Below are 21,058 nucleotides of genomic sequence, written 5' to 3'. Positions count from 1 at the left end.
TCTATTTTTTCCATGATTATTTTCTTTACCATAGAATTGGCAGAAACAATTCCATCAGTGACTTGAAAACAATGATTTGATGCAGTTGTAGTCTGTTGGAGGACACTAAACTTGAGATTCAAATAATGTTTAACAATTGTCAGAATCCAAGGTGATGTGAAGACATAGCATTTATTCAAATATGTTAAGATTTGGGTACTGGAGTATAATTTTCTATGCTGAAAGACAGATTTCTTAAAATATGAATGTGACATAATTCAGTAAAATATGCTGTTGGGCTCTTTGCATATTGGATGCTTATTTCTTCTAGGAATACTTTCATATTCACAGCAATGATTCTGCTCCATTCTCCAGATTAGGAAAGGGCTTCAGTCAGATGATTTTTGCAAACTGTTAGGGATGGGCAACGCATATAATTAAAAAATAAACAACTAAACTGAAGCTATGGTGCGAGAATGGAATACACTGTAAATACAAATGTATTGATGTGATGAAAAAATAGGCTTTTTACAGAGAGCCAACTCTGACAGTTCTTTACAAATTAATATATTTTCCTAGTATCCGTTTGAAAGAGCAGATAAATTCAACCGAGGCATCAGAAAACTTGGAATAACTCCAGATGGCCAGAGCTACCTTGACCAGTTCAGACAACTCATAAGTCAAATCGGTATGAAATGTTATCTAAAACAGTGTTATAAATGTTAGAAAATGGAAATTCTAGACTTCATTGTCTAGTAACTGAACTCTTAGCACAAGCTAAAATCTAGATACAACTCTAGTCAGATGGAATGGACTTCTTCTGTAGCCTGGGAGAATAAATAGTCTCATCTAATTACACAAGAATGGGTCTTGCGTGTTGACACATTTTAGATTAAGACAGCTTGCACAGAAGCCTGTTTCCTTTAGGTTTTCCTCTTTGTTATGGAAATGACTTCTATCCAGGTTGAGTGTATTTCCCAGAAAAGGAAGCCAAACCTTCTTGTGCTTTTCAGGCAGAGGCTTTGTGTCCAGTGAAGTAACTTTAAGTCACGCTTGACACTGTGATAGCATTTTTGGCCATGGATACTGTTGATATGTAGGACTGATGAGAACTTGCAAGTGTTTAATGTGCCTAATGGAGAGAATTTGGCCCTTAGGCTGTCATGCAAGTGAACTCAACACAGCTAGATTATGGATTTGGGTTCTAATCCTCTGGACAGACTATTGACATTAGTTTTCAGTGTAATATTTTATTTTACTTGGTTTTTAAAGCAATTTCTTTGTTGAGACCATGTGGCAACTTACATTTCAGATATTGTAGGAATTCTGAAGTAGGTGTATGTTTATGTCTCTCTTTAAATAAAGATTCTTTCCCTGTTTTTTTTTTTCCTCTTGTTTTTGAAGGCAATGCTATGGGCTACGTACGAATGATAAGATCTGGTGGTCTTCACTGCTGCAGCAGTGCAATTAGGTACTTCTGGGTTTTTTTCTTTACTTCCTGTTTTTGCTGATGTTCTTTGGAAAAGTTCTCTCCCATCTGCCATAAATATGTGATTACATGATACATTTAAGAAGTCCATTTTTATGCCTTTCTTGAAGTGGAATTATCAGAAATAGAGCCTGAACTCAGACTTGGTCAGTCATTGTCTTAAGATGCCAGAGAGCCCTCAAAATTACATGGAAATACACTGTGAAGGAGCTAATTGTACATGTAAGTCATTAGTTGTTAATTAAGTCAGTATTAATTACAGTTTAAAAAAACGAAACAGTAATTACTGACTTATGGCTGCAAGTTGTACCAGAGGAGGTTTAGGTTGGACGTGAGGAAAATCTTTTTCTCTCAGAGAGCGGTCAGGCACTGGAATGGCTGCCCAGGGAGGTGGTGGAGTCGCCAACCCTGGCAGTGTTGAAGAGGCGCCTGGATGAGGAGCTACGAGATATGGGTTGGTTTGTGGTAGCAGTGGTAATGGGAGGATGGTTGGACAAGATGACCTTGCAGGTCCTTTCCAACCTTGTGATTTTCAACCTATGATACTGATACTAATTACTTCAAGAGGGTACGTTAAAGGAAGAAGGAGCTAGGCATGAGGAGTTTAAAAATGAAGTTAATGTTTCTTTGATGCTTCTTTCTATAGAGTTGTGTGCTTGTATCAGGTCATTGAAAACTAGTGACCATATGTACCAAGAAATAGATTTCTTGCAAATATTAGTAAATTTGTAGTTACCTAGGGCAAGGACTAGGAAGAACAGATGGTAGCCTGGTAAAAGCAGAAGTATAAACAACTTTGTGTGAGTTGAGAAGTGGGCTTAATGGCACTCAGGAGTATGGCAGAAATTATATCATTTAAAGTAGTTTGAGCCCAGACGATTTTAATTTTATTATAAATTATGGTGTATGCTCCAGTGAATGTAACCAGTTGAATGTAATGCTAACAAACAGTAAGTTTTCAGGTTTGTTCCTGATCTGGAAGATATTGTTAATTTTGAAGAGCTGGTGAAAGAAGAAGGACTCTCAGAAGAAACTCAGAAAGCAGCGAGGTACCCTAACATCAACTTTGGGGTCTTGGCCAGGGTTGAGAGGAAAGGGTTTTAATTCTAAAGCTGTAAGTGCAACTGTTGGTTGCTTTTGTGTGTGTTAAGTTGAACTAATTTTGTGCAAAGATGTTTGTTGAAAGTAGAGTAAATGAAGTATACTCTTTCAAAACAAACAAAAAAAAAAATATAAAGTGTCACTTGTAGTCCTGTTTCAGAACCTGGTTTCTTGATAATATATTTGATTTGATGGCTAACAGGTATTTCTCACTGCATGTGACGTCTGCTTCTTGGATATTTAAGGGCTTAGGGGAAAATAAGCAACGATTCTATGGGATGTTTTTGTGGAAATAAAATCAGACTATATGATGAAAGGTGGCTGTAGAGGTGGGTTGTAATCTTGGGATCAGATTGGAATGATGGGTTGTAGGTATGGCCAAAGGATGAGGAGTGGGTTTTTACTTACAGAAACTTCTAGCAGAAAGCAAGTAACACATTGCTTGTTCTTTGCAGGCAATTGGATTCTGTCCTTAGTGACCTCACACGTAACTTTGCAGAAGGAACGGAGTACTTTAAAATGCTTGTGGATGTATTTGCTCCTGAATTCCGCAGTCCAAAGAATATGCATTTGAGGAACTTCTACATTATTGTTCCCCCACTGGTGAGTAGTGTTACTGGGTGTACCAGCACTTTGGAGGAAAAAAAAAAAGGAAAAAGAGAGTACAGGTTTGATGATCACATTATGCTTTTTTCATAGCAGCATAGAATGGCCTGGGTTGAAAAGGACCACAATGATCATTGAGTTTCAACCCCCCTGCTATGTGCAGGGTCTCCAACCACCAGACCAGGCTGCCCAGAGCCACATCCAGCCTGGCCTTGAATGCCTCCAGGGATGGGGCATCCATAGCCTCCTTGGGCAACCAGTTCCTGATTGTGAATGGAATTGCTTCAAGCATGGCTTTGTTAGCATTCATCCATAGCCATGTGTTTCTTATCTTTACACACAGTTAGCACTCAAAAAGTAACTTCAGAAACTTCTTCAGTAAGACCGCGTCCCTTTCTACTGCAATTAGACTTGCCTTTGTTAATGAGTTTTCTTGTGAGTGAAGCTGAACTGAGTGGATGCAGTACAGTTTGAAGGCCTAAGTGGTCTTAACAGCTTCACTTCATGGCATGACATCCTATTTGTTGTGGTTTTACCCTGCCAGGCAGCTCAGTGCCACACAGCTGCTTGCTTCCTCCCCACACGATGGCGTAGGAGAGAGAATTGCAAAGGTAAAAGTGTGAGAACTCATTGATTGAGCCAAAGACATTTCAGTAGGTAGAGCAAAAGCTGTGCACAAAAGCAAAGAAAACAAGGGATTTGTTCACTGCTTCCAGTGGCAAGTAGATACTCAGCCACCTCTAGAAAAGCAGGGCTCATCACGCATAACAGTTTATTGTAAAGACAAATAGTATCACTTCAAATACGTCTCCCTCCTCTTGCTGAGCACAGTGCCATGTGGTTTGGCATATCCCTTTGGTTATTCTGGATCAGCTGTCCTGACTCCTTTTGCACCTCCAGCTCCTTTCTGGCAGTGTAAGAAGCCAAAAAGTACTGGGCACTGTTCAGCAACAGCTACAACATTGGTGTGTTATCAGCATTATTCATATCCTAAATCCAGAACTCAGCACCATAGTTGCTACTAGGAAGAAAACTAATTCTACTCCAGCTGAAACAAGGGCACCAATTAAGAAACTAATTTTCAAATGGCAGTGTTGCAAGTTTTGATTTGTGAGAGGATGAGTTCGTCATGATGATAGAAATGAGAGATGGGAAAGGGTTAAGACCCAAACTTCTTTCTTTTTTTTTCCTTCCCATATGTGGGATTTCCTTCTCATAAGTACAGTTTCAGGAAAATGCTGTCCATTTTACATTTAAAATGTGTTTCAGTGCAGTTAAACTCGAAAGTATTTTACATGTGCATATGCAAATGTTTCCCAAAATCTAAGCTTGTCCTTTTTCTAGGTTTTTGGGGGCTTTTCGTACAAAAATGCCTAATGATGGGAGGCAAAAATGTCGTAGTTTTGGACATTTTGGTCAGCTACTTCTGTATCTAATGACGTGATTATCTTTTTTTAAATTTTATAATACTGTTAAATCTCCTGATGATTCCAAGCTTTTCACTTTTTCAGACCCTCAATTTTGTAGAGCATTCAATCAGTTGCAAGGAGAAATTGAACAAGAAGAACAAAAGTGGGGCAGCCTTCACTGATGATGGGTTTGCAATGGGTAAGTTTCGGCATCATGCTGATGGGTCTTTAAGTGAGCAAGTATAACTGATGTTAGCAGGAAAAGTTTTCTAATTCTGTGAGTTCCCATTTCCCTTAATTTAAATTTGGACTGCCTTGGCTCCAGCACAATGGATTTGTGGGCTGTCTGGCTCAGAATCTCTTTAGCGCGGAATAATTAGTTCTGACAGCAGGTGGTTTGGTCATACATTGGTACTCCCTGATTTCTTTTGAAGCTGCAGGCAGTAGATTAGAGTTTATACAAATCTTTGGATATTCTTTATTATGACTTTCTTCCCATTAGATTTAATTTAAAATCAATTGCAGTTTGAATTCTAATTGCGTGAGAATTATTGACTTAAACTGATCCATTAATAACACTCACAAAATGTTTTATAAATTGCAAGTTGACTTTGGCACATGTTTTGTTAATGACCGTAGGTGTGGCTTACATTCTGAAGCTGTTGGATCAGTACCAGGAGTTTGATTCGCTGCACTGGTTCCAGTCTGTTCGAGAGAAGTATGTGAAGGAAATCAGAGCAGTAGCTAAGCAACAGAACGTGCAGTCAATTAATCAAGATGAAAAACTGCTACAAACTATGAACCTTACCCACAAGCGACTGGAAGTTTGCTTACAGGTAGAGCACGGGTCTGCTTCTCTTCTGTGTCAGTGCAGTTCTGGTAGCTATTTTGTGAAGGAGCTTATCAGGAATGAATAACATTGAGACAGCATAAAGCATTGCCTAGCAAAAAAAATGCAAAAAATGAGCATGAAGACTCATGTGGTGTGCTGTCTGAAGGGGATGGCATAGAATCATAGAATGGCCTGGGTTGAAAATGACCACAATGATCACGTAGTTTCAACCCCCCTGCTATGTGCAGGGTCGCCAACCACCAGACCAGGCTGCCCAGAGCCACATCCAGCCTGGTCTTAAATGCCTCTGGGGATGGGGCATCCACAGCCTCCTTGGGCAACCTGTTCCAGTGCTTCACCACCCTCTGTGTGAAGAACTTCCTCCTAATATAACCTAACCTAACCTTCTCTGTCTCAGTTTAAAGCCATTCCCCCTTGTCCCATCGCTATCCACTCTCATAACAGTCGAACCCCTGCTGTTTGTACATTCCCTTCAAATATTGGAAGGCCACAGTGTCATAAGCATTTGTGATATTTGTGTGAGTCAGGAGTTCAAGGTGGTTGGCTGGAAGTCTTTGTCTGCTAGGCAGAACTCTTAACACAACTGAAACCTTAGTGGTCAGGTAGGAGAAAATGTTGTAGGGAAATTTTTGTTACAAGAAACACCATGAACCAAATTTCTTGGGTGTGAATTCTCTGAGTTCATTTGATGCACACCAGCTGTCAAGCAGAAGAAGAAAGATGTGTTTGAATGTTTAGGTTCGACTGAGGTGTAAATGCCTCCTCTCTCTCCCCTTTGCTTTAGATTTGAGGGGGCTGTGGGACACGTCTGCAGGTGTTGGTTTATGAATAGTTATTGCTTGTTCAGTAACTGATTGAGCGTGCAGCTGTTTAAATTATGGGTTGCTTGGGCTTTGCTTCTGTGGGCAAACAGTTCCACGTTTTCACTGTGGCTGCAAACCTCACACTCTGCCTCAATAGTGTACATATGGCAGTGATGCTGCTGTACTTAAGTTACTCTTTCAAGTTTCTGGCTGACTCATACCACCCTGGTATGAGTGGGAAATGATTTTGATACCGACATCTAATTGCTTTTGATGCTTCTGAAAAGTCACACTGATTTGTATGTGAATTCATTCTTGTGATACACTGACACTCCTCTTCTGAATTTTTTTATTTAGGAATTTGAACTCCTTTATTTTTCATTAAGTAGTGCAAGAATATTTTTCAGAGCAGATAAAACTGCAGCAGAAGAAAACCAGGAAAAGAAAGAGAGAGAAGGTGAGTGAGTGCATATGGAGTGCTTTGATTCTTGAGGGTCTGTTTCATAGGGCAAATGCCTTCTTCCATAGCCACTTCCTTGCTATTGGGTTGAATCAGTATTCCTGAGGGAGTTTTATAGGGTTGAGGATAATTAAGGAGTTGAGAGCACCACACTGAGACCTTCTTTGGAAAAGTGAAACTTCAAAATGGATTTCTGAGAACAAAACTTGAAGGCAGGGAGAACTGCACACTTGCAGTAATATTAAATTCAGTGACTTCAGCATCATACTTACCCACTTAATTCCTGATTTTTGTTAATGACAGCCTTTTCTGCAAAACCTTTGCTGATGTGAAATATAAACTAGTTTTCTCAGTTGTCATTTGGTAGCTATTTTTCACTTTATGTAGATGGATAATGCAAATACTGCATGCATGACTTCTGTGTGTTTAACATTTATAAAGTGTTTTGGTCTACCATTGAGTTACATTCAGAGGGTGAGATCTCCATCTGTGCTATGGTCTCTTGACTTGGGCATCATGGGAATTTGACAAGTTGTGTGCATGCCCATGTATGTTCCTTCATGAATTATGGGAAACTTTCCTGCGTATGGGAAAACTATTCTCCAAGAAATGAGAGGAGCAAGATGTAGAAATGCAGTTCAGTCACAAGTTGCTTAGAGTTTTGGGTCTCTCACGGCTGACTGTAGCTGTATGTTAAAGAATGGAATTGGCAAGTAGTTTTTCTCTGTAGCTTTGACAGGGATGTAAATCATGGTTACCTCCCAGATCACTGACCCAAAGCAGTTTGCTAAGAAGGAGGTCTTCAGTGTGGATTCATACTTTATATTTGTGGAGTTTCTCAAGTAACTGTCCTACTCAAAAAGCCACCTCGGAGCGTTGTAGTGACACCAGATATACTGCCTTGGCTTCTTCAGGAGAACGTTTGTAGGACAGGAGTTACTTGTACCTCTGACCCCAAACACGGGCAGGGATCCTTTGTGCTGCCAGGGCAGTTAGCCTACGTGGTTACAGTGTATCAGATGTTTTGTGACATCAACATGCTGTACATAGGCTAAGATCTTGTTCTTACTGCCTTTAGTCAAATGTTAACTGCAATCCATGTCTCCGATTTCTATTTTTATAGAAGAATCTGTTAAAGCAAGCAATGGAGATCTTTCCAACTCTACGCCTGCAGATCCTGTTGTGAAATGATGTGGCTGGTAGGGGGTGATAATTACTTACTCGAATAACTATCTCTAACACTTTGGAGTGGTGAAAGCTCTTCATTTGACTTTTTCTATTAAACCTAGCCGAAAATGTACAATAGTATACTAGCACCCAGTTGGGCTAGGTCCGTGTTTGTTTGTTTTCCCTATAGAAACTTCTATTTTTCAGGAGTTATTTATTTACGTTACTAACAGCACTTTCTCTAGATTGAAAAATAACTACATAAAATATAGCTTGGAGGTAATTATTTTAAATTACAGTTGTGCATATCTAAGAAAAAAATCTTTAATTTTTAGATGCTTGCTTGCATCTCTAACAAAACATTTATAAAAAAAAAAAGACCCGTGCATCTCATCAACCAGAAGAAGAAAATCGAAGGAAGATGCGTTGCTTATCTGTTGTCCAGATGTTTATGCTCCTTTTGTATTTGATGTAGTCACAAATTACACTGTAGCTGTAACAGTGTAGGTTGTGAATGTATGTTAAAGCTATTACACAAAATGGCAGTTCTCATGAATGTGTGTGTTTTTTGTTTTTTGGTTTTTTTTCTATGAAAGTGTATTATTAGCATGTTATTTTCACTCTGGAATCAGGGTCCTGCCAGGCATTTATCTTCCCCTGTTCCTTTTTCCTCCCATATTAGAGAAAGGGAAAAGCAGAAAAATTAATGTAATAAATTATTTTTTCACTTCATACTGAAAGTCTGATTTGCATCCACAGAAGTAAGGAAATCAGGAGCCAAGACAGAACCACAATCAGCTCTTCCTTCCATGACCAGACACTGTGTGATGGGTGTCTGTGACCATTAAGTGATCTTACACTTCATGAATATGTTGTGCCTAACTGCAAGTTTCAGCCTCAACCCTGTCTTTCTCAGCCTTTGTAGGTCCATTGCACTCTGTGTCGTTAATACAGTCTTAGTTTCCTGATTATTAACAATAATTGCACTGCAGGCTTCAGAAGCTGCTGAACACTGTGAGAACTCTGTGTAAAATCTAACATCTGTTAATGCCTGTGAGCAGAGGTTCTTAGATTGTGCAAGAGTTGCTCAGATTCCTGACGTAAGTAGCTCGAGTTAGCTTAACAGTGAATTCTGAATTCCACTTCCATTGAAAGACTCAGTTGTGTTTTAATCTCCTGGAATATAAAACACTTTGAGGTTTTACTAGCTAGAATAAACTACTTTAGTCAGTCTGAGAATAATTTTTTGGTTTTTTTGGCCTTCTTAACTGTACTTAATTTACAGTCTTTTTCATCTCCTCTAATTAGAAAAAAGGTGATGTTTTAATACAAATGGCTCAGATTGTTCCACCTGCTCGCTCTTTGGCCATGGGTTGGCTGAGACAATTCCTGGCAGGCTTTGATTCATCCTTTCCTGCCGGTGAGTTCAGCATTTAGAGAACTGGGGCGAACGTTTTGGTTGCAACTGGACAGAGTGGACTGATAAGAAAGTCCTTTCATTGGTTCTGAAAACTTGACACAGAAGCTTTGTAAGCTGTTTAAATCAGCTGGCTTTGTTCATACTTTTGTTAAAACTGCGGAGACTGCCCTAACTAATTCTGCACTGCTTCATTTTGCTTTTTTTTGGTCATAGTTTACGTGCACTTTCTTTTTTGACCAAGCTGTGCCCGCACTGAACAGTTGGAGTAGGGTTGCTGAGAACAGCAGTCTCAGTGCTTCTGCTGATTGCCATCATGTTGCAGTAGGAACGTATGCATTTCCATATCCTTGTCTTGTCCCACCTCAAGTCATGTAAGCTCCAGTTGTTCTCTAGCAATGGCAGAACCACACAGAGCATTTATTTTCCTTCAGGATGGATGTGCTAGGTAGATAGATGCAGTCAAGCCATGACCTGTGCTCTAATTATTAAAGTCCACATTTATATTTTCCCTTCTGATTTTTGGACCGATGGGATCCCAGCTAAGTAACACTCTGCAGTTCGTTATGTGTGCTGAACCAACTCGTGTCATTCTGGTGATGGAAATTCTACAGGAAAGACAAAAGCCTATTTTTATAGAACCCCTATGGACAGTGGGACCTGAATGTATACTCTGTGTGGCAAAAGTATATACATTCATATGAATACGTGCAGTGATAATAGAGCTATTCTTGCTAATACAGGACTGTAGTTTACTATAGTTACATTTTATTGTCATGTAGCAGCATATATATGCAGAAAGCTTTTGTTACCTGAAATATGAACGAGGTGGGTCCTGGTTTGGGATGGTGCTCCTGTGTCAATGAGTCACATCAAATTCTCCCCCCAGCCCCTGTGCAACTATCTGGAAAGGGTGCAGAATTCTTGTGGTGCTATTTTCATTGCCTTTACCCTCCTGCTCTGATTATAGGAACAAAATGGAACCCAGTGGGTTGGCTGGAGATGAGGATGGATCTAAAAAGAAAAAAATAATAAAATTCTCTAAACGAAATGGAACTTTGCTGCTCACTGGAAATTCCCAGAGGTGATGAAGGAAAGGGAAGATGATTAAGTTTGCTGCAGGGATGTAAAATGAATCTCTATTATGTTCCTTCAAGGCAGGCACGGAACAGGCTGAAGGAGTCTGCCTTCCTGAGGAGGCAGCTGCCACCGCAGCCCCTGTGTGCTTTGTCCTGGGCCAGGGCTGCTGGAGGCAGAAGTGATGGCAGCGGCTCCCCTGGTGGCCTTGCAGCCTGTTTGTAATGGAGCGGAGCCCTTTTATGCCATAAGCCATAGGGCTGCACAGGGGATGCAGAGCACAGCTGATGCCCAGAGTCACATTTGCCCTGAGGTCAAAAGGTGTTGGTCACTGGTGGTGTAGAGGGTGCTGGTCCCAGCAGCCCTGTGCTTCACTGGGTTATGTCTGGGTTGCTTTGCTTGGAGGGTAGGTTCTAGATGTCCTAATGAAGTCTGTAATTGGAAGTAAATTTGAGTTTTCATCGGATGTCTGTCAACAACAGCTATTTTCAGCTTCTCAGGTACAAAGGACCAAATGTAACCATGTTTCCTAACTCGCTGTACAGAAGGGTATTTTGTTACCTCAGTCTCTTTGGTGTGTGAGTAGAGTACCTAATGTACATAAAACTTGTTAATAAATGTAATTTTCAGAACCTCACTCTTAGTGTCTTCAGTAACAGAACTGCAGGAGGGTTTAATTTCTTTAATAAGACAGCTTCAACTTTTATTGAGGAAGGAATGCTTGTGTCAGTTACCGCAGTTTTCTTCCACGGTTCTTACAGTCAGCAAACCAGCTCAATGAATTTATTACATGTCAAACACTGCAAGCTGTACTCATCCAGCTGCCCTAGCACAGATTGCTTACAGAAAACCTACATTCCTATGAAGTGCTTGAGATGAGTCAAATTCAGCTGCAAATTTTCAGCTGTTTGTTCCATCTTCACTACTATAAACCATGCCCCATACTGCCTCCCCCTCCTCTCTCTTCAGTAACTCCCATTTATTTGTTCTTGCCAAGTACAGCTTCTCATGTCTTCAGGTTAAGCTTGAAGGAGAAAGAAAATCTAAACTTCTTAGCTGGTATGTATGGCTTCTAATGTCAGGAATGTGCAGTGAAACTAGTCCTTGTGCTGCAGCCTGCTAGCGTTTTATTGCTCAGCTTTGGAAAAGTGAAGATTGCTGGTAGGCTCCAATGCTGCATGCCACTGTCGGGTTAAGAATACAAAGAACTCTTTATTATAAAATTACTTGTCCTACAAGTTGTCTCCACAATTTCTCTTAATTTTAAGATCCCTAACCACCAGAAAAAACCGCGCTTGGCCACTGTGCCCCACTGCTGACTGCCTCTGATGTCCACGTGTACTTAGAGCAGTAAACCAAGGGGCTACATTCTGCCCATTATTAAATGATGGAATGTGAATGCGGTCCCCGTAAAGGTAAGAGTAGGCACTTAGATTTGTTTTGTAAGCTTATTCCAGGCGCAATATAAAAATAGATTATATTAATAGGAAAAAATTTAGTGTTTAACAAATGGCTCTGTAAATAGGCTAGCACAAAAGATAAATCTTGTTACGCTTAAAACTAGACTAAAAATAACTTCATCTGAAAATAAAGTAAATAGTGCATTTTAAACCTTCATTCAGATGCACATAATCATGCAAACTATAAAAACTGACTACAGGAAGAAGTTAGGCCTGATGCATTTCCTAAAGGAGCTGACAGCTTACAACTCGTGCTCATTCCAGCAGCAGTGAAGGCTGCTCCCCGTGAGCCTGCGGAAGTGACATTAACCCTTTGTGGCTGACAGCTGTGCCGTCTGAGCTGCCAGCAGCAAGGGGCTCATGCTGGAACATTGCCTAAGATTGCCAGTGTCCCAGGCCCACCTCTGCACTACACATTCACAAATGCAAAAATTTCCTAAGGCCAAAGTTTTGCTGTTGTTCACTGCAAAGCCCGAGGAACCTCTGCAAAGATGCTGCCATCCCCCTCGCGGGTGCCAGAAGCCGTGGCCTCACGTGTGCGCAGATGGTTTAAAAACAGAGATTCTTGGACAGCCTCCCAGCTTCTCCTTGCTTCCATACAGGCTGGAGGAAACGACAAGAGTTCTTCATGCTTCTGACTCCTCTCCTTCTTCACGTGTGGCTCCATCCTCTTCTGACTGATCGTTCAGCAGCACAAACTTCCCATCGTTTGTGAAGGGCACAGACTTCATCAGCTGAGCTAATGCTTCTGGGTCCTGAAGGAAAACAAAAGTTCAGTAGGCAAAAGCAATCTTTTAGAGGAGCACCTTTTCTCCAGCACATGTTAATGCTTTGCAACTTGAGGTTTTTATGTTGTTTGTTTTTTTTCTTTTCCTTTTGACAACATTTAACATAAAGGTTTTATTGGGAATAATTGTGGCTTAAGGTTTTGAAACGTAATCCCTTTCAGCAGAACACCTCTTAGGTAAGTAAAAATGTCATTATTCTGAGCTTTTCTTACCTGCCACTGCTATAATTACTGAAAAACAAGGAGAAAAAACTTTAAAAACAAAACCAAAACCCCAGTTCTTATTTAGTGTGCTTACTGCACGTGACTAAAAGCTCATTCCCCCAACTTGTTCTACAGTTGCAGTGGTGAAAACATGCAGGAAATGTTACTGCAGCGGTGTCATATCTTCACATGAATGTGTTCATACAACAGGCTGGGTAACATTGCCATCTATTTTAAATGGAAAACCTTTGTGGTTGGTTTTTTTTCCCTCCCTAAAGGAGAAAAGAATAGGAGTTCTAACTTAGAAATGAAACAGTAATGGGTGGAAAACGCAGAAAAACATGCAGCAAAACAAGCACTGTGAGGAATCGATATGCTTACCTTCTGCGCCTCTGCAATTTCTTTTCCCAAGCTAATGGCATAGCAGATCTGAAATCAGAGATGTGCATAAAGTTCAGGTTTTTGTTATTGGTTTTGCTGCTTAATCAGGATTAAAACAGAAGTATCAGTGCAAACTTAAATAGGGGTGTAAAAGGAGAGGCAGAATACTACTTCACTGTAGTATTGCATAGAAACAAAGTATTTTAACAAACGTTATGCAAACCTTTTCTCCTTCTGTGTTGCTCTCAAAAACATATGCACTCATGGATTCTTCTCCTGGGGTCTCACGGAGGTGGACCACAAAACCAATGAGTCTCTTGTTATCCTGATGAGCAGCAAACTGAGTCACAGTGGCAAGTTCAAACTGGAAAATTGTAATAAAAGCCTTTTTTAATCAGCATGTAGCTGGCTTGGTCAAGAGCTCAGGCTCACGGGCCTAAGCATTCAATGCTCTGATAGAAAAGCAGATTCAAAACAAAGTTACTTACACTGGCTCGTGTAACTTGCGTTTGAGGATCTATTAATCTGTAATTACATGTAGGGGAAAAAAAAAGTAGATATTTTTAGAGCAATTCTTATCAGTAACATCAAGGTGCTTTATAATTATAAGGCAATCAGTGTATCAGTTTTACTGGTGAGGAAACATATGCATGGCATCAAATGTTTTATTGTGATTTCAAGTCAGTCAATGGCAAAGAATAACTCTAGACCAACTCCCAGCTGCATAACGTGTTGGTCACATCGACCTTTGGAATCACCAGTTTGGTGAGCATCCAGTGGGCAGAAGCTAATGCTGTATGTGTGCTACAAACATGTGCTCCAGTTGAAATCTTGTCCAAACATACTCTACGGTGACACTACTGACAACAGGACAGAGCATTCGTAGGATTTTACAGCCCCACTTGCCCCCTCTACATTTTGGCAGGATGTTCTTAGAACTGAAGACAGAAGGATATTCTTTTAAGTGAAGTCAATCTCAGGGTCTCTCTCCTTTGAAGGTGCATTTCTTGGAGAGGGAGAAAATCCTCATCCTAAGTTTCATGAATAAAACAGCATACTGACATGGGATAAGTAATGACAATTTTGCAGTACCTCAGGTTCTTGCTGGTGACCATGAGATGAGACTCAGTCATGCGGAATATGTTATGGATCGCACGAGCAGCTAACACTTGTCTCATGGCTTCATAAATCACCTCGCTTGTGTTGTCTGACTGAACAGCCATGGATCCTAAAAACCGAACGACGAACATCTGCTGCAAGAGCGAATCTGGAAGATAAAAGGCATAACTTCTCTCATGTGCTACTTCCATTTCCTAGCAGTTGGAAATATTGATGGAGTCACTTTCTTTCCCCTTGGAAAAACAGAGATAAACATATAAACATGTGGGTGGTCATTGCCTTCTATGTGCCAGGTGCTGCTCTGACCCAGTTTTAAGCTGCCTCAAGTGGCAGCATCACAAAGAATGCTACACTTCAGCTGTGCTATGGCAATCCAGCTGAGACACGGCAGGCACCGGGCATTGCACACTGCCATGTCCTGCAGCGGCTCAAGGTGCTGCTGCTGCTGATGGTGTAGAGGTGCCTGCTTCTCATAGCCCCTCTGTGAGCCATCCTGCTTTGCAGTGGGCCAGCAGATCTAAGGAGACCAAATCTTTTTGCCTGTAGACTTTTGAAATAAACCTAATTTGCAATAAAGCTTGGACTGTCGAGGAAAGTGTTTGGATTCACAGGCAGCGATATTTAACAGACAGGCTTCTGAAACACAACCAGCTTTAACTATACTATGGGTTGCTGCTCCTGCTCCACGATGCCACGTGCTTTCATTAAGAGACACTGGAGAGGGCTGAATTAAGCCTGAGATCATGGCTGCTTTTATCTGAGAAAATGAAGCACTGACCTTCCTCCTCATCTTTGCTACCATCTTCAGACTCCCCAAATGGGTTTGCACGCCTGTGAAAGAAGAATGGAAATTATCATGATAGATTCTGGTCACCACATATAAATGCTGTAACCCCTGATACTCCCCTCCAAAAATCACTCTGCTAACGTGAGAAATCACCATCTCTGACCTTACCTGCCACCTCTATTCTGGTCCAGGAATTCTGTGGCAGGCAGTACAATATCAAACTGAATCGGTGTTCCAAGAGCAATAAGTTGTGTGGAGTCCTGAATGCCAGCTGATTCACTGGGAGTTGTTTTACCATTATCTGTATTCTTTACATTCTGGCTAAAATTAAAAAGGGGAAAAAAAAAAAATTAATCAGTGCCACATCTGTGCTTTGGAAGGGAGACAAGATTATCCCAAGATCCAAAGTGGATTGAAGCAGTATTCATTGACATAAACGAGTATTACTGAAGTCTAATGTAAAATCTGTCCTATTTTTTATAGCTACAATTATTTAGAAACAAATAAATTGTTGGTATATTAAACTCTAGTGCCGATCAACTGTATGTGGACTGACTGCCAGGAACATGCTGCTGTTTGCCTCCCTGCCCTCTGGTGGCCATATTTGCAGTCTGGTGACCAGTTCAAAGAGCAGAGATCTGGACTTATTTCTGAACAGGTGAATCCTGGCCAGTTTTTGAGATCTTCTATGGCCACAAGCAATGCGATAATTAAGAAGTGTCACATACAGATCTCTTCCTGCATCTTCTTCAAAGACTGATTGACTGACTTGAATGAGCACATGAGAACAACAGTAATTACTCTGACAGCACAGTGAGGCATCCTCCTGTGACGGACTGACAGGAATTAGTTGAGATAATGGGCAAGAATATTTCAGTGTACAATGGGAGCTCTGCTGTATTATCCACATCACAAGTTGTTCCTTTACTGTGCTGTGGAACAATAAGTTACCCTTGACACTTTGCATCCCTTCTGGCTTTCAGCAGGTAGCTTCAGAAAGAACTTGCTGGAACACATAAGATAGTAAAGGCAGGACCTTCTCCTGGGTGACTGCTGCCACATGAAAGGAGTGTGACTGAGCAGGCAGCAGTCTCATGTCCATGAAAGTGAGTGCAGTACCTGGGATGGTGAGCTTCATGTTTTTTTGCAAAGCTAGTAATGGGAGTCACTGCCTGTAGGGCTGTCTGATTTAACTTGATTGCGGCTGCCTAGGAAAACAAAACAGAACAGAGCAACATTGGATGCATTGTCACGTAATGAACAACAGTAAAGCAAATGGTAAGGAATGGACTGAAAAATGGCAACAATCTCCCACCTCTGGATTGTCGGTGAGATAGATCTGTCTGGAGATGTTGTTGATGGCACAAATCCACTAGAAGGCAAAAAATGAAAGCTGAACACTTCGCGCTCACATTCATACAAGAATGACAACATTTAGACAATATTTTTACCTCCTCGTATTCCTTCCTGCTTTCTGCTTGAAGAGTTATACCCCTAGAATTCAAACACACTGTATCAGTGCTAGCAGTGGACAGAAGGACTCCCAGTCTTATAGAGTCAATAGACCATGTCTCCATTAATTTTTAAAGGAACAAAAGTCACAAACAGGCTGCAGCTAAAGGATGCTGCCTTTGCCCTTCAGACACTTGTTGGGGAAGACGGGAATGAACACACTCTTAGTTAACAACTTTCTAGAAACCCAGAAAGGCTTGCTATTACAGCAAGCAAGTTTTACATGAAACAATATCTGAACAGGCAGGTGTGACTGGCTGTCCTCAATAGAGCCTGTCTCTCATACGTTTTGCCTGTAGGAGTAGTGATCTGAAAGCAGTATCTTCTGTCTTCGCAGTCCACAGCCATAACAGAGCAGTTGTCCAGGTCCTGAATCAATCCTCCAGCTACTGCTCCCCTGGGCTGACACATCAAGTTGCCACCTTGGGTGAAGAAATACAGTCTTTCCCAAGTTGTAGTCACCAGCCCTGTTTTACTAAAAAGAAGATGCAATGATAAAAACTCATTACTATTTAAAAATGACTCCCCGTGGCCTAAAGAAACTTCAAAGGTACCCTGAACTTTATGCTCAGGCGTGCAAAATTTTTAATGATGAAAAGTAAAATCAACACCTATTCCTAGCAGAGATTAATTGTTAATCTAAGTTGAAGAATTAATCTCATAGAATGGTTGAGGTTGGAAGGGATGTTTAAGATCATCTCGTTCTAACCCTCCTGCTATAGGACATCTCTCACCAGATCAAGTTGCTCAATCCAGCCTGGATGGGGTTTTCTAATTCTAAACATCCCAAGGTAAGAAGATTCTCTGCAGTATCTCCTAGTTATGGAACACATGAGTTGTTAGCACTGGGTAGCTAACATGAAATACTATCAAGCTTGATTAAAAAAAAAAAATTTTAAGTATTTATTTTCAAGCTGATGAGCAGCACAAGCAATTTTGGAACAGAGACACTGTAAGCGTCTTCTGCAGAATCTCAAAGCTTATCTGCCTTGTATGAAATCCCTTCTGTTATATTGTAACCCAGCACTCAGAATGCTGCTAGAAATCCTAAGTATCCAATACAAGAAAAACAAGAAAGGAATATTATAAATAAGACAGAAATCAACTTCTTTTTTCAGTTACAAAGACCAGGTTACCCTGTGTCCCTAACTTTGCTGCTGTATACACAGCTCCTCTGAAAGGTACTGGAAGATTTTATTTGGAAAATCTGCAGAGGTAACTCTATGTATGGCATACATTTAACTTGTATGGTCCATAAAACTTGTGTTTATGCAAAGGAGGCGGCTTATGAAAACTTATGTTAAATACAAAAGATAGCTGTTCTCTGTAAACAGTTTGTTTTCCTGAGCCCTAAGAACTGGGAACAATCTGAGCCCAGACATACAGGCTTCTAACTTTTACCCAGCTAATCACAGAAAATCATCCCCGAAGGCAAATTCAACCAGAAGTAAAATTCTGTTTTCGGGGGAATTGTATCAAATGCCTCTAATTGGGTTTAAGCTTCTCAAACACGTTTTCAGAGGTGACAGAAACACTTAGGAGTTGAAGGATAAAGATACCACAGCGATTCAGGAGCCTAAAGCATCATTATCTGAGCAGTCTTGAAGACCAAAAAAACCCAATAACAAAGCAACTAGTCAGCAATTACAGAAAGCAGCAGGCAGCAACAACTGTCTTACTTTCTAAGATTAAGGTAGCCAGCCTTCTGGATGAGATTCCTATTGATAGCAGGTGAAGTTACATCGGAGTCTGGGGTGTAAACAGACTCATTAACTGAAATTAAGTCCTGCTGGGATATCCTCATTTTTTCAGCTTCGGCATCCAACTCTCCCTGTATGCTGAGAAACAAAACAAAACAAATTCAGAGCCACCATTAGTCAGTTCATAGCAGGATACAGATAACATCTGTGACCCAAGATGAACAAAACATATCAGCTGAGATTATATATGAATCCATTTAAATGTATAAAGAGGACCTTGGCAAGCTGCCCAATGGGCAAATGAGAACCTCGTGAAGTTCAGCAAAGGCAAAGTCTGGGATGGAGAAACCCCATCCAACAGCAAACACCAGGAGGCATCTGAGTAGAAAGATTTCAGCAAAGGACCGAAGGTCCTGCGACACAAACCAGCACCATGCTCCTAAGGAAAAAAAAATGCCAGCTACATCTTGGGCTGCAGGAGCAATAGTACAGTTAGCAGCTCACTGAAGTCATAATTCCCACCTATCCAGTGGTTTGTGAGCCTCCCGTAGGACACTGTGTCTAGTTTTGGTGCCCCAGCACAAGAAAATCAGAAACAAAGAACAAGACAGGAAAGCAGAGCACGTGACATGAGAAAAGGCTGTAGAATTGTTTTCCAGCCTTATGACATGAAGATGAAGAGGAGCTAGCTTAATAACCTAGTGACAGAGAATAAAGCAGATGGAGACAGATGGAAGCAGATGGAACAGCCCTTCTTGGAGGTGTGCAGTGTTAGATGAAAGACAATGGACACAAGCTGTAGCAAGATACTGTACATGTGAGATAGAAAGCGACTCAAAGTTCAACTGGACACAGCCTTGGGCACTCTGCTCAAGCAGGTCCTGCTCTCAGCAGGTGACCGGATGAGTTCACCTCTCAAGGGCCACACTGCAGCAGCTGTCCTAGGACTTCCAGAGAAACAATACCAGTAAATGTTTGATTTCTTTTTTATCTTTACCAAAATTATCACAGTCACTGAAACATAAGGGGTGGAAGGGACCTGTGGAGACTATCTACTCCACTTCTGCTGCTAAAAGAGATTCCCTAGAGTAGGTTCCTAGGATATTAGGAAAACTTATGGGGTAGGAAGATAAGAGTTTTTGTCACTGCTCAACTTAGAAGGCATTTAAGACTGGACACCTGTGCTTTAAGCATCTTTTACCCCTATTTGCTGCCCTTCTGGAGTACATGAGTACATGATACAGGCTGTACAGAGCCTGTATTTCATAAAAACAAAACTGCCCCAGCATCTTTGGAGTTCCTGAGACTGAAATCCTCTTCCTAAGGCCCACCTTTCTTATCTTCAGGATAGAAAGATAGGAAAAGCTGTCAATTCCATATACACTTTTGTGGCAGCTAGCCCAAATGGTTAGTGAGAATATTCCAATAGTTTATCCTTTCTAATGTGTTTTGACACTGCTAGTAGTATTTACTAAATAGATTAATATACTTCTAAAAATGAAGAGTCAGTTTCACAGTCAGCTTAAACAGACGCAAGACTACATCAGTGCTGAAATTCTCTATCTGCAGTGGCTCTCCTCAGCTTGTTCCAAAGGAAAACAAATCTTAGAAAAAGCTTTCAGTTTGATTAGCAAGCAGAGCTGACTCACGGAGGCCTTGTGATCCCCAGCACTAAAGGAGGAAAGGAGGGGGCAGCACGTTTTTCAGTGGCTGTATAACCTTTAGTTATGAAACCATGTCCTGTGTCAGTAAGTGCTTAGCTGTACAAAGCCATTCACAGTTCTGTGAGCTCCTCTTTGGGGTTTTCCAAAGACGTCACACAACTGCACCAGTTACATCTGAGTTGCCCTTTCCAGCTTTGCTGCGTAACAGAAAAACATCGAAACCAGACCCAGACAAATATAGCAGTCTATTTTTGCTTCCATTCAGTGTCGTGTCTTATCTAGAACACAGATGCCAGACTTTTCAACAAGTGCTTATTGTACAGTGATGATCCAGTGGTGAGATTCTCCCCGTGCCTGTAAGGCACAGGCAACGTGCCTGCTCTTAATGAAGGGCACTACTTCAAGGGAGCTGAAAGCCCAGCCTCCAAATTGTACAAGCACTATGCAGAATGTAGAGGAATTTAACTCAGAATTGAGCTCGGAAAGAGACATAAATAAGCATAAAGTTATAGGGTATAAAAAATGATTTAGAGAAAGGCAGTCTCCTACACAGGGAGATTACTTATAGCACTGTTCTCAAATTAACAAGAATGCATTATTTAAAATGCCACCAAGTCAGAGTAAGTAATGATTTGGATACACTCCAGTATGAAAGGTATGAAGCTATAAAGCAAAGAGTTCAGTTCAGTGTTCCTCCTGATTTAAAATAAATGATGAGTGTTCTCTCAAATGCGATGATGTTTTAAATGTAAAGTTTACAACATTTACAAGGACTTAATTATAATTAAAGTCAATCTTCACTAGAACAGACAATGACAAAGAGTGGGAACAAGGAAGAAAGGATCTCGAGAGCAGAAGCACAAAAGTGGGGCAGTTTATTGCAGTAGGTACTTAAACAAAGCAGGGTGAACGCAGTGAGCTGACACAGCCCAGCCTGGATGTGATAAGTTCTGTCTCTAGGGCAAGGAGCTTTAATTACCCTGTGTAGCCACAACACCAAACACTACGAGTCCTAAATGCTTATTCAGAAGGTTGCTGTAATAACAATCTGTGATTATTATTACAGAAGAGCCAAAAAGTATA

At 40.8% G+C, this 21,058-nt stretch overlaps 2 protein-coding genes across 4 annotated transcripts in view; one reads left to right on the top strand and one right to left on the bottom strand.

Annotated features, from left to right (window-relative positions):
• The window catches only part of WASHC4 (WASH complex subunit 4), a 39,675-nt gene extending 28,756 nt beyond the window's left edge, over positions 1-10,919 (top strand). Inside the window, exons 26-34 of one of the 3 annotated variants that reach the window (XM_048932575.1) lie at positions 559-667; positions 1,384-1,450; positions 2,431-2,517; positions 3,025-3,172; positions 4,687-4,783; positions 5,224-5,420; positions 6,598-6,697; positions 7,824-7,899; positions 8,627-10,919. In XM_048932575.1, the coding sequence (XP_048788532.1) occupies positions 559-667; positions 1,384-1,450; positions 2,431-2,517; positions 3,025-3,172; positions 4,687-4,783; positions 5,224-5,420; positions 6,598-6,697; positions 7,824-7,891 (873 nt within the window). In that variant the 3' untranslated portion in view covers positions 7,892-7,899; positions 8,627-10,919. Of the gene's footprint in view, positions 1-558; positions 668-1,383; positions 1,451-2,430; positions 2,518-3,024; positions 3,173-4,686; positions 4,784-5,223; positions 5,421-6,597; positions 6,698-7,823; positions 8,600-8,626 lie in introns of those variants that run through there. The other 2 variants (XM_048932579.1, XM_048932565.1) reach the window with 2 other exon arrangements.
• A 177-nt stretch (positions 10,920-11,096) lies between these two features.
• The window catches only part of APPL2 (adaptor protein, phosphotyrosine interacting with PH domain and leucine zipper 2), a 32,157-nt gene continuing 22,195 nt past the window's right edge, over positions 11,097-21,058 (bottom strand). Inside the window, exons 10-21 of the mRNA XM_048932599.1 lie at positions 18,291-18,449; positions 16,898-17,086; positions 16,551-16,593; positions 16,415-16,471; positions 16,219-16,307; positions 15,268-15,420; positions 15,091-15,143; positions 14,286-14,460; positions 13,682-13,718; positions 13,417-13,557; positions 13,194-13,241; positions 11,097-12,576 (exon numbers count right to left, since the gene is read on the bottom strand). Coding sequence (XP_048788556.1) covers positions 12,448-12,576; positions 13,194-13,241; positions 13,417-13,557; positions 13,682-13,718; positions 14,286-14,460; positions 15,091-15,143; positions 15,268-15,420; positions 16,219-16,307; positions 16,415-16,471; positions 16,551-16,593; positions 16,898-17,086; positions 18,291-18,449 — 1,273 coding nt within the window. The 3' untranslated portion in view covers positions 11,097-12,447. The remainder of the gene's footprint in view (positions 12,577-13,193; positions 13,242-13,416; positions 13,558-13,681; positions 13,719-14,285; positions 14,461-15,090; positions 15,144-15,267; positions 15,421-16,218; positions 16,308-16,414; positions 16,472-16,550; positions 16,594-16,897; positions 17,087-18,290; positions 18,450-21,058) is intronic.

The sequence above is a fragment of the Lagopus muta genome, chromosome 1, assembly GCF_023343835.1.
Source record: "Lagopus muta isolate bLagMut1 chromosome 1, bLagMut1 primary, whole genome shotgun sequence".
NCBI lineage: Eukaryota > Metazoa > Chordata > Aves > Galliformes > Phasianidae > Lagopus > Lagopus muta.
This window is presented reverse-complemented; position numbering and strand designations above follow the sequence as displayed.